The sequence below is a fragment of the Rhinoraja longicauda genome, chromosome 2 (genome assembly GCF_053455715.1).
Source record: "Rhinoraja longicauda isolate Sanriku21f chromosome 2, sRhiLon1.1, whole genome shotgun sequence".
NCBI classification, from domain to species: domain Eukaryota; kingdom Metazoa; phylum Chordata; class Chondrichthyes; order Rajiformes; family Arhynchobatidae; genus Rhinoraja; species Rhinoraja longicauda.
In genome coordinates this window covers 26,492,430-26,510,053 of record NC_135954.1, presented here as the reverse complement: position 1 = coordinate 26,510,053, position 17,624 = coordinate 26,492,430, and the positions used below count along the sequence as shown (strand labels likewise).

Below are 17,624 nucleotides of genomic sequence, written 5' to 3'. Positions count from 1 at the left end.
AAGACCAGACGCACAGCTGACATTTCCTCTGGCCTGAGTGCCTAAAATATAAGCTGCAATTTCAAAGTAAAAACATCTTATGGAACGGTGATGATAAAACCCAGAGGATTTTGAATGTTTGGAATTTATTACCTGAGAGAGCTGTGGAGGCTTAGTTGTTGATTATATTTAAAGGAGAAATGTTTGTATATTAATGGAATCAAGGAAAATGAATGAAAGTAATGGTGAGATAAAACGCTAGCCACATTCTTATTTAATCACAATTTAGGAACAAGGAACCAAATGGTCTACCCCAATTCTAATTCCTAACCTATTGAATTACGGAGCCAATTTTCCTGGAAAAAGAGCTCTAATGCATTCATTAGATAATCTGTTTTATTGAAGTTGGTAGGTGAAAGCATTAACCAGAATAATAGATAACTCAATTGGATTTTTTCCATAAAACCTTTTCTGTCTGTCCATTAGAGCAAACAAAGCCTTGATTTAACATAGAAACAAAGAAAATAGGTGCAGGAGTAGGCAATTAAATCCTTCGAGCCAGCACTGCCATTCAATATGATCATGGGTGATCATTCAGAATCAGTACCCCTTTCCTGCTTTCTCCCCATATCCCTTGATTCCATTAGCCCTGAGAGCTATATCCAACTCTTTCTTGAATACATCCAGTGAATTGGCCTCCACAGCCTTCTGTGGCAGAGAATTCCACAGATTCACAACTCTCTGGGTGAAAAAGTTTTTCCTCATCTCAGTCCTAAATGACCTACCTCTTATTCTTAAACCCCTGGTTCTGGACTCCCCCAACATCGGGAACATTTTTCCTGCAACCAGCCTGTTTAATCCCTTAATAATTTCATATGTTTCTATAAGATATCTCATCAGAAAGAAATAATCTTCAACAATGCAGAACTATTTTCAGATTCCATTTTGGAGTGGACATCAGTTATAGCGAGAGCGAGTGGCAGCTGATGATAAAAGATGTTCAATATGTATTTCTGTTTACAGGGTTGTGTAAGAAAATAACTGCAGATGCTGGTACAAATCGAAGGTATTTATTCACAAAATGCTGGAGTAACTCAGCAGGCCAGGCAGCATCTCAGGAGAGAAGGAATGGGTGACGTTTCGGGTCGAGACCCTTCAGACTGATGTCAGGGGGGCGGGGCAAAGTAAGGATATAGGTGGAGACAGGAAGATAGAGGGAGAACTGGGAAGGGGGAGGGGAAGAGAGGGACAGAGGAACTAACTAAAGTTGGAGAAGTCAATGTTCATACCGCTGGGCTGCAAGCTGTCCAGGCGAAATATGAGGTGCTGTTCCTCCAATTTCCGGTGGGCCTCACTATGGCACTGGAGGAGGCCCATGACAGAAAGGTCAGACTGGGAGTGGGAGGGGGAGTTGAAGTGCTCAGCCACCGGGGGATTAGGTTGGTTAAGGCGGACTGAGCGAAGATGTTGAGCGAAACGATCGCCGAGCCTGCGTTTGGTTTCGCCAATGTAAAGAAGTTGACATCTAGAGCAGCAGATGCAATAGATGAGGTTGGAGGAGGTGCAGGTGAACCTCTGTCTCACCTGGAAAGACTGTTTGGGTCCTTGGATGGAGTTGAGGGGGGAGGTAAAGGGACAGGTGTTGCATCTCCTGCAGTTGCAGGGGAAAGTGCCCGGGGATGGGGTGGTTTGGGTAGGAAGGGACGAGTGGACCAGGGAGTTACGGAGGGAATGGTCTCTGCGGAATGCAGAAAGGGGAGGGGATGGAAAGATGTGGCCAGTGGTGGGGTCCCGTTGTAGGTCACGGAAATGTTGGCGGATGATTTGTTGGATACGCTGGCTAGTGGGGTGGAAGGTGAGAACGAGGGGGATTCTGTCCTTGTTACGAATGGGGGGAGGGGGAGCAAGAGCGGAGCTGCGGGAAGTAGAAGAGACCCTAGTGAGAGCCTCATCTATAATGGAAGAGGGGAAGCCCCGTTTCCTGAAGAATGAGGACATCTCTGATGCCCTAGTGTGAAACACCTCATCCGGCGCAGATGCGGCGTAGACGGAGGAATTGGGAGTAGGGGATAGACGTTTTGCAGGAGACAGAGTGGGAAGAAGTGTAATCCAGATAGCTGTGCGAGTCAGTGGGTTTATAGTAGATGTGAGTCACTAGTCTGTTTCCTGTGATGGAGATGATGAGGTCCAGAAACGGAAGGGAGATGTCGGAGATAGTCCAAGTATATTTAAGGGCAGGATGGAAATTGGAAGTGAAGTGTATGAAGTTTACAGGGTTCATAATTTCAAAAATGTAAAATAAGCTATGTTTTATCCATCAACAATTTAAAATTTGCGACACTACATTACATTTGGCATTAGCATTGGGCAATACATTGGGCATCATAAAGGAAGCTGCCACTTTATGTTCCAATAAAAAAAGTCAAAGATGTGGAATACTGGTGAAAACAGCCCGACAGAAACTACTAAACTTTTCTAAACAATTATCAATGTGCTCTCCACCTTTACGATGTTTTCCACTAATGGGGGGGGGGGGGGGGGCAAGACAAAAGAAAGGTGGTGTTGTTATGGTCTTAATCACTTAAGGCTAAAACATAACTTAGTCGACTTTAATATTCATACTACATCCGTGGAAAATTATTAATTTTACCTATTAACATTTGGGAAGTTAAATTCCATCCATCCATGGATGATCTTTTATAATTAACCTTACTGTAACCCAAAATATCATCGCCATTAACAGAATAAAAATTAGTATCAATTGGCGAACTGCATTCAGGCTCAACAGCAGCTTTGTAGTTTGTTATTTCTCCTCGAGAGAAAATCCCAAAGGTCGATTCCCAAATCAACCACACAAGCATCATTCTCATTAAATCACGTTTAAGTATTGTCCCAGTCACAGTCCTCTGGACAGCCATCCGTCTCATTTAGCAAAGATCCAACATACACCATGAACCGTGTCTGGACAAGATGTGGTCGCAGGATGAAATAATTCCATACTTGGCGATGTGATTTGTTTTCGGGAGAAGATCAAGGAAACATAACCATTATTTAAACCAGCATCTACAGATCCTTCCTACACATTTTATATTTGCACTTCCTTTGCCACGAAATTCCAGAAGGTGTCTTGATTCAATTAAGTATTAAACATCAGTGCGGCTTGTCGCAAAAAACTTTGAATTGTAAATAAAATACGATTACAACACTTATTCCATAAGAAACACAGCGAAACAGCCGTGACAACAGAAAGCTCCGTGCAAAAACTCCAAGTGACCTGTTTGACCAGAATAATTTCCGGGTGAAACATGTTAATTTTTGACCATAAAACAGAATTAGCTCCTCATTAATTTATCTATTTATTTATTTATTTGTTTTTTAAAATCGACGTTCATATTCCATCCTGGGTTATTCCACTCCAACCCATGTTGATAAAAATAAAGAAAAACGCCGGGCGTGGTTTGCACAACCTTGCGCTCCCAAGCTCCTCCGCCTGATTTGAGGGCGGGACGAGACCAACCGACGAGGGAAAAATGGCGCTCCCTCTGAGCCGATGCTGCGCGTGGAACGGGAGGCGGACGTTTGCGGGCGGAGTGTTGGGCGCGAGCGGCGTTTTCAACGGTCACTGGGCTGGTCTGCCCGTGGCGGGAGATGGCGGGCGGCGCGGGTGCGGCAGCGTGCAGGTAACAGACTCCACGGAGGGGTCGAGACCAGCGCAAGGTCATCCTTTTTCTTGCATGCTGCCACCGGAGCGTAACCGCGGCGCGCCCAGGGCAATGCCGATTAGGTGCAAACTGGAAGCCGGACATCCTACTCCCCAGTTTAGACAGAAGGTGCTCGGAGATTATGAGCAGTTTCGATCTTGGATGCACCATTTGCAACTGGAGGAAGCAGAACATATTAACGTTTTAAAAGGAATTAATCTTTTGAAGTATCTAAAGGAATTCGATTGTACTTAAAGACGAATTGTCACGTATCACAAAGCCTTGGTGTAGGAATGATGGGCCAAACGGTGACTTTCTGCCATTGTACCATAGTAACATCTTTCAATGATTTACTATCCCAGTAAGGAGCTGGACATTTGGAAACGAGTATTAGAAGTTGATGAATTAAGTTATCATAACCGCTGCAAAATCCTGTTGTCTTGATGAAGGTCAGAAGCACATGGGAACCATATACCAGTGAGGCTAATGTCAACAATTGGGAAATTGTTGGAACCTATTCTTGAGTGATTAATAATAGGGCAAAAAATATACAGCTGAAGGAACTCAGTAGGCCTGACACAATCAGTGGTGGGGAATGAGCAAAAGTAGCTTCAGATTGGGACCCTTCTTTGGCAGTCCATTTCCCTCTGCATATCCTTGCTGGTCTACAGTGTTTTTGCCAGCAGTTTGATTCTTCCCCATGACCCCAGCATCTGCAGTCACGTAAGGTCAAAGTGTGTGACGCACAGAATCGCTCAAGCCATCTGGAGGACATGACAGCTTACAACATACACTACCAATACATGCAACAGGTACATTCTTACCTTTAAAAAGCTACCAAAAGGTCAATTTTTGTGCTGTAAAAAATGAGGAAGAAGCTGGAGGATCCGGCGGGGAAAGGGCTGCCAAGCCCGCAGATGCAAGAAGCAGCCGGGAAGACGTCTGGCCAGCCGGAGGGAGAAGGGGAAACACGGCCGGGAAGGGAACCAGGAGAGCAAGGCTGAGAAGCAGATGGCCGCCGACTGGCCAGTGGGGGGAGAAGAAGAGGAGGAAAGGACGGGGTAGAGCGAGCTGGGAGAGGAGCAGCGGGAAGAACCCGAGCCGAGGGGCCTGGAGGGTCTGCAGGGGAAGAAGCAGCGAGCGCTGGAGAGAAATTTTCAGAATGTTCATGACAAAATGCCATGGGAAAAGTTATTTGATTAAATAATAGTGCGGGGGGTGAATTATTGATGTGGGTTAGAATGGTTAAAGGACAGAATAGTAAGAATAAGCAAATAATTTTAGTGTCCACAGGCTGAGCAGTGAATTGACATAATGATATGTGCTGAGAACCAACCTTTCATCAATATCAAGTACAATGAATCTGTGATTGGTATAAAACTAACTAAGTGGGACGTGGTGTTTCAGGGAGGTTTCAGGGAAATATAAAGAAGTTGAGTAAATAGGCAAAAAGATGGTACATGGAACATAATGTGAACCTGTTCACATTGTACAAGTGCACTGAAGTCCCTCTGAACAATGACACCTACCAAATTTCTTGCTTTTAAAAAACAATTTACTTTACTATATTTTCCTACAAAATGTGAATCTGTTCACATTTGTAGGAAAATATAGTAAAATAAATTGTTTTTTGAGCAGCTTCATATTTTGTAGGAAAATATAGTAAAGTAAATTGTTATTCAAATAGCAAGACATTTGGTAGGTGTCATTGTTCAGTTGGACTTGAGTGCACTTGTATGCAAGTCAAGAAAGTTAATATTAGAGGTTTCACAAGGAAGGCAAAGTATATTTTAATCTTTATTGCAAGAGAGTTTGAGTACAAGATTGGAAAGATTTTGCTCCAGTAATGTAAGAGTAGCAGAGAGAGCAGTTGAGATGATATGCATGTTCAGTTCAGTTTAGTTGGCAGGTGTACCGAGGTACAGCGAAAAGCTTTTGTTTCATGCTCTCCAGTCAGCGGAAAGACAATACATGATTACAGTTGAGCCATTTACAGTGTATAGGGAAATTTAAGAGTGTGGAGCGATTGTAATATGTGATTGTCGATCTGCTTACTGGCTAGCATGCAAAGTCACTTGGGTTGGTTGCCATCTTGGAAAGTGGGCTTTGGTCTATGTACCTGAGGAAGGATACTGGGATGGTGTTTTTTTGTTTTAGAAAGTGATTTAAGCAAATGCACCAATGTTCACAAGTTTTGAAGAAAGAGGTGATCTCAATTATACATAAAATGCTTATCAGATACAGTGGGATGGTTGTAGAGTTGTTGTTTCCCTTGAACAAGAGTGTTGAGAAGTTGGAGTAAGTCGCAATTTCAGCCATTCATACTTTACAAAGTAATAAAGTAATAATGTTGCATACATTTTTCTCCTGAATACAGCTTCTACAACAGAACCTCTACAATGTGCAGAACAAAGTAGGGCACTACGTTTTCATTCCGCTACAAGGCTGCTTTGATGGTATATCCCATATTTACGACCCATAATATTTAGACAAGTTAATAGGATCATTGGAACATTGCCTCCTCCTACCTTTCGTTCTACAATTATATACAATTTCTTACTTTGGATTGGTATTTCTGATCTTTCATCACTGGACAAAATCCTTGAAACTTTATCAAATATCACACTGGGCATATCTTTAGCACGCATCATAATAGTTCAAAAACACTAGTTCACTACTAACTCAGAAGCAAATGAGACTGGGTAATAACATTGCTAGTGGCTCCCACGTCCCACAATTATTATTTTTTAGGTACAGTAAACCCTCGATTCAAAGGAGGAGCCAGCGCTGCCGTCGCAGCTGCGGCTTGCCTGCAGTCCGTCTGTCTTTTGTGTTTTTTGTTGTTTTTGTCTCAATTGTAGTGTTAATATGATGTAGTGTTGTATGTTATGTTTTGGGGGGGGGGGGGGGTGGGAGGGAACGGGAACTGTAACTGTAACATTCTCTCTCCAGAACGGAGACGCGACCTTTGTTCTGTGCCGTGTCTCCGTTCCCGCTGCGGCCTACCACCGGCCATGCACCTGGGACCACCTGGGGCTCTGGTTCGCAGAGCCCGCGGTCCGGACTCACCACCTGCGGCGCTGGCTGCCTGCGAATGCTGCGGGAACGGCTGCGACTCGTCTCCGGAGGCTCCGGCGCGGGCCGCGTGGACGTCGGAAGCCCGCAGGCCCCTGGATGGGGGCCGACATCGGGAGCTCCGGCAGCGGCAGAGGCAACGTGTTCGCCCGCCCCGAATCGCGGGGCTTGGGTCGGCCCGCCACGGACCTTTCACCATCCGGCGCGGCCTGAAATAGGCCGCGGGATTTTTTTTTTTTTTTTTTTTTTTTTTTTTTTCTCTCCACCGCCCAGCGGGGGCTTCAATATCGGGAGCCCCGACCGCCCCAACGTGGCAACTCCAACAGCCTGACCGCGGGACAAGACGGAAGGGAAGAGAAAAAGACATTCTGGCCTTCCATCACAGTGAGGAGGGACTGGAGGAGACTCACTGTGATGGATGTTTCTTTTTGTTTGGTGTTAGTTGTGATTGTATGTGTTATTGCATTTTTATTGATTAATCTTATTGGTCTTATTGTTCAACTGCGGGTAATGTTTCATTTTACTACACATTTATGTGTATGTAACAAATAAACGACTATTGACTATTGATATTGACTATTGACCTCTTTGTAATGGATTTTGGTTACAGTGGACTGGCTTACCAATGGCTGTCCCCCACCACCCCCCGGCATGCGCTGTTTGCAATGCCAGCTGCCACGACACCGCCATCAGCTTGTGCCACCTCCACTGCGCCAGCTACTCCTGTGCCACCCCCATCTCGTGCAGCCTCCCCTGCCGCATAGATGGCTGGCGGCTCCCATGCTGCCTACCCGGCCACTTGCAGCACCAGCTGCCCTCACACCGCGCCCAGCTCGCGCTTCCTCCCTGGCTGCCCCCTGCTGCTTCCACCGCCGGCCCACAAAGCTTCCTCGGTCGCCCGCTGTCGCCACCGCCAACCCTTACCTGCACTCCAGCTGCTCACGGACCGTAACCATTGTCTCCATGGATTAAAACATTACATACAAACAAGACTGAGCCAAAGACTTTAAGTAATAAAACAGGCCAATTCATTTTTCCAGTTGACGATGAAAGGGAGTCTGTAGAGATGATTGTTCTTTCAAAACAAAACTAGCCATTTATTTAAAGAAACTCTTCTTTTCCTTCAAAGGAGTTGCATTTATATCGAAGAATTCATTTAAACACTACCATTCACAAGAAGCCAAATTCTTCATGGAGGTAAGAACTCTTTAAGAAAATAATTTGAATGATTTGGATGTCTGTGGAACTGGTGCGCTACTCACTAAGAACTATATTCTGCACTGTATGTGTAGGAAAGAACTGCAGATGCTGGTTTAAATCAAAGGTAGACATAAAATGCTGGAGTAACTCAGCGGGTCAGGCAGCATCTCTGGAGAGAAGAAATGGGTGACGTTTCGGGTTGAGACCCTTCAGACTGATCTTCTCCTTTGCTCGACCTATTGTACTTGAGTTTGATGTGAATGTATTTGTGTATAGTATTATCTGATTTGATTGGATAGCATACAACACAAAGCTTGTCACTGTACCTAGATTGTGTACCACCAAACTATGCTTTACAACATTCCAATTTTTTTTTTGATAGAAAAGGAACAAGCTTATATAATTTCATGAAATCAATCTCTGGTGATGGTCCTTTGACAAGAGGCTATTTGCTTCAATTTTTCAGTGTAGATTCATGGGTCCAAGTCACATTTTGTCAACAAGTACAGTGCAGCTTTGAGAACTTTACGCTTTTAGATGAGAAGTTAAGCTGCATTCTTATATGATGAACATAAGTTCTCAATCACTCCTTCATAAGAAAACAGATTTATCCCTGGTATTTTGGTCAGTGTTTATCTCTTGGTGAATATAAGCTATGTGAAAATAGGCTGTTCCACCTGTCTCAAAACAGCAACTATACTTATAGTTTGTATTTTTTAGAGTTTTGAAATATCCTTAAGCAATGAAACTCTTCACAAAAACAATTCCACCTTCCAACATTCTAATCAAAATTGGCTTGGTATAAATGTAAATTGTCCCTAGTGTGTGTAGGATCGTGTTAATGTGAGGTTATTGGGTTGATGCGGACTCTACGGGCCGAAGGGCCTTTTTCCGCGCTGTATCTAAATTAAACTAAACCTTGTGAGTTAAGTTTAAATGACAGGGAAAAACTTGTGAAAATCCCAATCACCAGGGTAGAGTAATGGAGAAATTAGCAAGGCTAAGATGGACAAACAAACAGGATGCAGTGTCCTTCACCCACGGGTTTTAAAGAAAATTGCTGCAGAGATAGTGGACCCATTCATGAAGAAAAGGTTTTGGGGTGAAAAGGGCCAAAGCACTCATTGCTGGATACTCTGCTTCTGCCTTGCTGCCTTTAGACTTTATTCATATTGTGTGAAATAGGCCCTTTAGCCCACTAAGTCCGCACCGACCAGCGATCAACCGATACACCAGCACTATCAGCACTATCCTACACACTAGGGACAATTTAAAATATACAGAACCCAATTAAACTACAAACCTGTATGTTTTTGAAACGTGGGAGGAAACTAGTCCACCTGGAGAAAACCCACGTGATTACAGGGAGAATGTAAAAACTCTGTACAGACAACACCCACAATGAGGATTGAAACTTTTCAAAAGCATTATCTTTGAACCGTCTTAAAGCATGAAATTTGGCTAGATCAATTTTGGGTAACATGCTTTTGGGAAGGCCATCATTGGTTTGGAGAGAATGCTATGTATGTTTAATGAAATAATGGATTGCAAACTTTTGGTTATATGGTAGAGAAACTATAGTTAACTTTGAGCAGATTGAAGAAATGTTCACCCTGGAGTGTTTAACAAAATAAGAATAAATTATTTCCACAAGCAGAGAATTGATAAATAAAAAGAACGTGATCAGTGTAGTTGGCAAAACAACTGAGTTGATGTTTTTCTAATATATTGTATAATTAGTAGTGTTTTGCCATTTTCTACAGTATTCTCTGAAAGATGGTGGAAAAATTAATTAAAAAAGAAAGTAGTTTAAAGCTTGAAGGGGGTACATTGTGGAAAAGATAGGGAGTGGGACAGTGAAATGCTGTTTCAAAGAACTGACACATAGAGTAAATGATAATAGACAATAGACAATAGGTGCGGGAGTAGGCCATTCAGCCCCGAGCCAGCACTGCCATTCAATGCGATCATGGCTGATCACTCTCAATCAGTACCCCGTTCCTGCCTTCTCCCCATACCCCCTCACTCCGCTATCCTTAAGAGCTCTATCCAGCTCTCTCTTGAAAGCATCCAACGAACTGGCCTCCACTGCCTTCTGAGGCAGAGAATTCCACACCACCACTCTCTGACTGAAAAAGTTCTTCCTCATCTCCGTTCTAAATGGCCTACCCCTTATTCTTAAACTGTGGCCCCTTGTTCTGGACTCCCCCAACATTGGGAACATGTTTCCTGCCTCTAATGTGTCCAATCCCCTAATTATCTTATATGTTTCAATAAGATCCCCCTCATCCTTCTAAATTCCAGTGTATACAAGCCTAATTGCTCCAGCCTTTCAACATACGACAGTCCCGCCATTCCGGGAATTAACCTAGTGAACCTACGCTGCACGCCCTCAATAGCAAGAATATCCTTCCTCAAATTTGGAGACCAAAACTGCACACAATACTCCAGGTGCGGTCTCACCAGGGCCCGGTACAACTGTAGAAGGACCTCTTTGCTCCTATACTCAACTCCTCTTGTTATGAAGGCCAACATTCCATTGGCTTTCTTCACTGCCTGCTGTACCTGCATGCTTCCTTTCAGTGACTGATGCACTAGGACACCCAGATCTCGTTGAACATCCCCTCTTCCTAACTTGACACCATTCAGATAATAATCTGCCTTTCTATTCTTACTTCCAAAGTGAATAACCTCACACTTATCTACATTAAACTGCATCTGCCATGTATCCGCCCACTCACACAACCTGTCCAAGTCACCCTGCAGCCTTATTGCATCTTCCTCACAATTCACACTACCCCCCAGCTTAGTATCATCTGCAAATTTGCTAATGGTACTTTTAATCCCTTCATCTAAGTCATTAATGTATATCGTAAATAGCTGGGGTCCCAGCACCGAACCTTGCGGTACCCCACTGGTCACTGCCTGCCATTCCGAAAGGGACCCATTTATCCTCACTCTTTGCTTTCTGTCTGTCAACCAATTTTCTATCCATGTCAGTACCCTACCCCCAATACCATGTGCCCTAATTTTGCCCACTAATCTCCTATGTGGGACCTTGTCGAAGGTTTTCTGAAAGTCGAGGTACACCACATCCACTGACTCTCCCCTGTCAATTTTCCTAGTTACATCCTCAAAAAATTCCAGTAGATTTGTCAAGCATGATTTCCCCTTCGTAAATCCATGCCGACTCGGAATGATCCCGTTACTGCTATCCAAATGCTCAGCAATTTCGTCTTTTATAATTGACTCCAGCATCTGCCCCACCACTGATGTCAGACTAACTGGTCTATAATTACCCGTTTTCTCTCTCCCTCCTTTCTTAAAAAGTGGGATAACATTTGCTATCCTCCAATCCACAGGAACTGATCCTGAATCTATAGAACATTGAAAAATGATCTCCAATGCTTCCACTATTTCTAGAGCCACCTCCTTAAGTACCCTGGGATGCAGACCATCAGGTCCTGGGGATTTATCAGCCTTCAGTCCCATCAGTCTACCCAAAACCATTTCCTGCCTAATGTGGATTTCCTTCAGTTCCTCCATCACCCTAGGTTCTCCGGCCCCTAGAACATTTGGGAGATTGTGTGTATCTTCCTCAGTGAAGACAGATCCAAAGTAACGGTTTAACTCGTCTGCCATTTCTTTGTTCCCCATAATAAATTCCCCTGCTTCTGTCTTCAAGGGACCCACATTTGCCTTGACTATTTTTTTCCTCTTCACGTACCTAAAAAAAAAACACCAAAAAACTGCATTGGGCTCTGTTTTTGATTCTGTGTATGCTCATTTGATAATATGGTAAATGCAGTAGTCTGATTATTACACCATTTTAAAATAAATTAAGGTGTTTTTGCTTTGGATTAAATGAAATACAAAACATTTTCTAAATTGATTATGATACAGAAGCCAATAACTTAAATGATAAATGATACTCTCTTATTCTAGAACTCCATCCAGACTTGTATACACCACTAGGACTAAATGCTGCTGTAATCAGGTGCAGAGTGACAAACTGTACAAAGACCCTTACACACTAGCTCAGAAAGATTTGAAGAATCTATATGTTGAAATCAAGAGGGTAAGTTTGTCTAAGAATTTTATCTTTCTTTTTGAACATGAAGACTACTTAATGCAAATTTGCATGAAAATTGAAAGAAACAGACAAAAGAATACAAACACATGCCACCTCCTGCCTAAATTGGAGGTAGTGTACAAAGACGGTGAAGAAATTCGCCGAGTACAGTCTAGTTGACTGATTATTTTGGTAACAGGTATTCCTCAATTTACAAAAGGTCTATATTCCAGGAAAATGTTTCGTTCAACTTGCATTCGTAAATCAACAAGACATTGCCCATTAGCTGTGGTTGTTTTTCTGTATTCAAGAATCTCTCTCAAATGAACAGAACATTTAATGCTTCCATACAGATACAGTGCCCTCCATAATGTTTGGGACAAAGAGCCATCATTTATTTATTTGCCTCTGTACTCCACAATTTGAGATTTGTAATAGAAAAAAATCACATGTGATTAAAGTGCACATTGTCAGATTTTATTAAAGGGTATTTTTATACATTTTGGTTTCACCATGTAGAAATTACAGCTGTGTTTATACAGTCCATTTCAGGGCACCAAAATGTTTGGGGCAATTGGCTTCACAGACGTTTGTTATTGCTCAGGTGTGTTTAATTGCCTCCTTAATGCAAGTATAAGAGAGCTCTCAGCACCTAGTCTTTCATCCAGTCTTTCCATCACCTTTGGAAACATTTATTGGTGTTTATCAACACGAGGACCAAAGTTGCGCCAATGGAAGTCAAAAAAGCCATTATGAGACTGAGAAACAAGAATAAAACTGTTAGAGACATAGGCAAACCTTAGGCTTACCAAAATCAACTGTTTGGAACCCATTAAGAAGAAAGAGCACTAGTGAGCTTACTAATCGCAAAGGAATTGGCAGGCCAAGGAATACCTCCACAGCTGATGACAGAATAATTGTTTCTATAATAAAGAAAAAACCCCAAACACCTGTCCGACAGATCAGAAACACTCTTCAGGAGTCAGGTGTGGATTTGTCAATGACCACTGTCCGCAGAAGATTTCATCATCAGAAATACAGAGGCTACGCTGCAAACCACTGGTTAGCTGCAAAAATAGGATGGCCAGGTTACAATTTGCCAAGAGGTACTTAAAAGAGCAACCACACTTCTGGAAAAAGGTCTTGTGGACAGATGAGATGAAGATTAACTTATATCAGAGTGATGGCAAAAGCAAAGTATGGAGGAGAGAAGGAACTGCCCAAGATCCAAAGCATACCACCTCATCTGTGAAACACGGTGGTGGGGGTGTTATGGCCTGGGCATGTATGGCTGCTGAAGGTACTGGCTCACTTATCTTCATTGATGATATGACTGCTGATTGTAGTAACATAATGAATTCTGAAGTGTATAGACACATCCTATCCGCTCAAGTTCAAACAAATCCCTCAACTCATTGGCCGGCAGTTCATGCTACAGCAAGACAATGATCCTAAGTATACTGCTAAAGCAACAAAGGAGTTTTCAAAGCTAAAAAATGGCAAATTCTTGAGTGGCAAAGTCAATCACCCGACCTGAACCCAATTGAGCATACTTTTTATATGCTGAAGAGAAAACTGAAGGGGACTAGCCCTCAAAACAAGCATAAGCTAAAGGTGGCTGCAATACAGGCCTGGCAGAGCATCACCAGAGAAGACACCCAGCAACTGGTGATGTCCATGAATCGCAGACTTCAAGCAGTCATTGCATGCAAAGGATATACAACAAAATACTAAACATGACATGGTATTGGGGATAAGGTAGTGACATGGATAGAGAATTGGTTGGCAGAGAGGGAGCAAAGAGTAGGAATAATCGGGACCTTTTCAGAATGGCAGACAGTGGTGAGTGGAGTGCCGCAAGGCTGAGTGCTGGGGCTGCAATGATTTACAATATAAATGATTTGGATGATGGAATTAGAAGTAATACTAACAAGTTTGTGGATGACACAAAGCTGGGTGGCAGTGTGAACTGCGAAGAGGATGTTAGGAGGTGCAGGTTGACTTGGACAGGTTGAGTGAGTGGGCAGATGCATGGCAGATGCAGTATAATGTAGATAAATGTAAGGTTATCCACTTTGGCGGCAAAAATAAGGAAGCAGATTATTATCTCAATGGTGTCAGATTAGGTGAAGGGGAAGTGCAACGAGACCTTGGCGTCCTTGTACACCAGTCACTGAAAGTAAGCGTGCAGGTACAGCAGGCAGTGAAGAAAGCTAATGGCATGTTGGCCTTCATAACAAGAGGTTTTGAGGATAGGAGCAAAGAATTCCTGCAGTTCTATCGGGCCTTGGTGAGACCACATCTGGAGTATTGTGTGCAGTTTTGGACTCCTAATTTGAGGAAGGACGTCCTTGCTATTGAGGCAGTGCAACGTAGGTTCACGAGGTTAATCCCTGGGATGGAGGGACTGTCATATGAGGAAAGATTAGAAAGACTAAGCTTGTATTCACTGGAGTTTAGAAGGATGAGAGAGAATCTTATAGAGACGTATAAAATTATAAAAGGACTAGACAAGCTAGATGCAGGAAAAATGTTCCCAATGTTGGGGGAGTCCAGAATCAGGGGACACAGTCGAAGAATAAAGGGGGGGGCATTTAAAACTGAGGTGAGAAGCAACTTTTTCACCCAGAGACAATAGACAATAGACAATAGGTGCAGGAGTAGGCCATTCAGCCCTTCGAGCCAGCACCGCCATTCAATGCGATCATGGCTGATCACTCAATCAGTACCCCGTTCCTGCCTTCTCCCCATACCCCCTCACTCCGCTATCCTCAAGAGCTCTATCCAGCTCTCTCTTGAAAGCATCCAACGAACTGGCCTCCACTGCCTTCTGAGGCAGAGAATTCCACACCTTCACCACCCTCTGACTGAAAAAGTTCTTCCTCATCTCCGTTCTAAATGGCCTACCCCTTATTCTCAAACCGTGGCCCCTTGTTCTGGACTCCCCTAACATTGGGAACATGTTATCTGCCTCTAATGTGTCCAATCCCCTAATTATCTTATATGTTTCAATAAGATCCCCCCTCATCCTTCTAAATTCCAGTGTATACAAGCCCAATCGCTCCAGCCTTTCAACATACGACAGTCCCGCCATTCCGGGAATTAACCTAGTGAACCTACGCTGCACGCCCTCCATAGCAAGAATATCCTTCCTCAAATTTGGAGACCAAAACTGCACACAGTACTCCAGGTGCGGTCTCACCAGGGCCCGGTACAACTGTAGAAGGACCTCTTTGCTCCTATACTCAACTCCTCTTGTTACGAAGGCCAACATTCCATTGGCTTTCTTCACTGCCTGCTGTACCTGCATGCTTCCTTTCATTGACCGATGCACTAGGACACCCAGATCTCGTTGAACTCCCCCTCCTCCTAACTTGACACCATTCAGATAATAATCTGCCTTTCTATTCTTACTTCCAAAGTGAATAACCTCACACTTATCTACATTAAACTGCATCTGCCATGTATCCGCCCACTCACACAACCTGTCCAAGTCACCCTGCAGCCTTATTGCATCTTCCTCACAATTCACACTACCCCCCAACTTAGTATCATCTGCAAATTTGCTAATGGTACTTTTAATCCCTTCGTCTAAGTCATTAATGTATATCGTAAATAGCTGGGGTCCCAGCACCGAACCTTGCGGTACCCCACTGGTCACTGCCTGCCATTCCGAAAGGGACCCATTTATCCCCACTCTTTGCTTTCTGTCTGTCAACCAATTTTCTATCCATGTCAGTACCCTACCCCCAACACCATGTGCCCTAATTTTGCCCACTAATCTCCTATGTGGGACCTTGTCGAAGGCTTTCTGAAAGTCGAGGTACACCACATCCACTGACTCTCCCTTGTCAATTTTCCTATTTACATCCTCAAAAAATTCCAGTAGATTTGTCAAGCATGATTTCCCCTTCGTAAATCCATGCTGACTCGGAATGATCCCGTTACTGCTATCCAAATGCTCAGCAATTTCGTCTTTTATAATTGACTCCAGCATCTTCCCCACCACTGATGTCAGACTAACTGGTCTATAATTCCCCGTTTTCTCTCTCCCTCCTTTCTTAAAAAGTGGGATAACATTTGCTATCCTCCAATCCACAGGAACTGATCCTGAATCTATAGAACATTGAAAAATGATCTCCAATGCTTCCACTATTTCTAGAGCCACCTCCTTAAGTACTCTGGGATGCAGACCATCTGGAATTCTCTGCCACAGAAGGTAGTGGAGGTTAATTCACTAGATGAATTTTAAAAAGAGCTAGATAGAGCTCTAGGGGTTAGTGGAATCAAGGGATATGGGGAGAAGGCAGGCACAGGTTACTGATTGTAGATGATCAGCCATGATCACAATGAATGGCAGTGCTGGCTCGAAGGACCAAATGGCCTGCACCTATTTTCTATGTTTCTGACTACTTTCACTTACATGACATTTATTCACAAAATGCTGGAGTAACTCAGCAGTTCAGGCAGCATCTCAGAAGAGAAGGAATGGGCGACGTTTCGGGTCGAGACCCTTCTTCAGACTGATGTCAGGGGGGCAGGACAAAGGAAGGGTATAGGTGGAGATAGGAAGATAGAGGGAGATCTGGGAAGGGGGAGGGAAGAGAGGGACAGAGGAACTATCTAAAGTTGGAGAGGTCAATGTTCATACCACTGGGCTGCAAGCTGCCCAGGTGAAATATGAGGTGCTGTTCCTCCAATTTCGGGTTGGCCTCACTATGGCACTGGAGGAGCCTGCAACCGCAGGAGATGCAACGCCTGTTCCTTTACCTCCCCCCTCAACTCCATCCAAGGACCCAAACAGTCTTTCCAGGTGAGACAGAGGTTCACCTGCACCTCCTCCAACCTCATCTATTGCATCCGCTGCTCCAGATGTCAACTTATTTACATCGGCGAAACCAAACGCAGGCTCGGCACTCGCTTCGCTCAACACCTGTGCTTGGTCCGCGTTAACCAATCTGATCTCCCGGTGCCTGAGCACTTCAACTCCCCCTCCCATTCCCAGTCTGACCTTTCTGTCGTGGGCCTCCTCCAGTGCCATAGTGAGGCCCACCGGAAATTGGAGGACCAGCACCTCATATTTCGCCTGGGCAGCTTGCAGCCCAGTGGTATGAACATTGACTTCTCCAACTTTAGATAGTTCCTCTGTCCCTCTCTTCCCCTTCCCAGATCTCCCTCTATCTTCCTGTCTCCACTTATACCCTTTCTTTGTCCTGCCCCCATGACATCAGTCTGAAGAAGGGTCTCGACCCCAAACGTTGCCCATTCCTTCTCTCCTGAGATGCTGCCTGACCTACTGAGTTACCCCAGCATTTTGTGAATAAGTACCTTCGATTTGTACCAGCATCTGCAGTTATTTTCTTATACTTACATGACATTGCTGTGTCCCTAACATTAGGGTGCCCTGAAATGGGGGGGGGACTATGTATAAACACTGCTGTAATTTCTACTTGGTGAAACCAAAATGTATAAAAATGGCACTGGAGGAGCCTCCAAGGAATTCTAAGGCGGTGAGCCTCGCATCAATGGTAGTAAAGCTATTGGAGATGATTCTTGGACATGGGATCTACTTGCATTTGGAAGAGAATGGGCTAACT

At 43.9% G+C, this 17,624-nt stretch overlaps 2 protein-coding genes across 8 annotated transcripts in view; one reads left to right on the top strand and one right to left on the bottom strand.

The window, feature by feature from the left end:
* The window catches only part of LOC144609157 (protein nucleotidyltransferase YdiU-like), a 42,764-nt gene extending 39,522 nt beyond the window's left edge, over positions 1–3,242 (bottom strand). For 3 of the 4 annotated variants that reach the window (XR_013549301.1, XM_078427586.1, XM_078427594.1), the window contains exon 1: positions 2,630–3,242. Coding sequence is in view for 3 of the 4 variants with exons in the window: in XM_078427586.1 (XP_078283712.1) it covers positions 2,630–2,906 (277 nt within the window). In the remaining variant the exon portion in view is untranslated. Of the gene's footprint in view, positions 1–764; positions 1,250–2,629 lie in introns of those variants that run through there. The other variant, XM_078427596.1, reaches the window with a different exon arrangement.
* Positions 3,243–3,487: 245 nt separating this feature from the next.
* pdss1 (prenyl (decaprenyl) diphosphate synthase, subunit 1) overlaps positions 3,488–17,624 on the top strand; it is a 29,865-nt gene continuing 15,728 nt past the window's right edge. For 3 of the 4 annotated variants that reach the window (XR_013548518.1, XM_078416066.1, XM_078416071.1), the window contains exons 1-3: positions 3,488–3,659; positions 7,885–7,952; positions 11,901–12,033. Coding sequence is in view for 3 of the 4 variants with exons in the window: in XM_078416066.1 (XP_078272192.1) it covers positions 3,510–3,659; positions 7,885–7,952; positions 11,901–12,033 (351 nt within the window). In the remaining variant the exon portion in view is untranslated. The remainder of the gene's footprint in view (positions 3,660–7,884; positions 7,953–11,900; positions 12,034–17,624) is intronic. The other variant, XM_078416075.1, reaches the window with a different exon arrangement.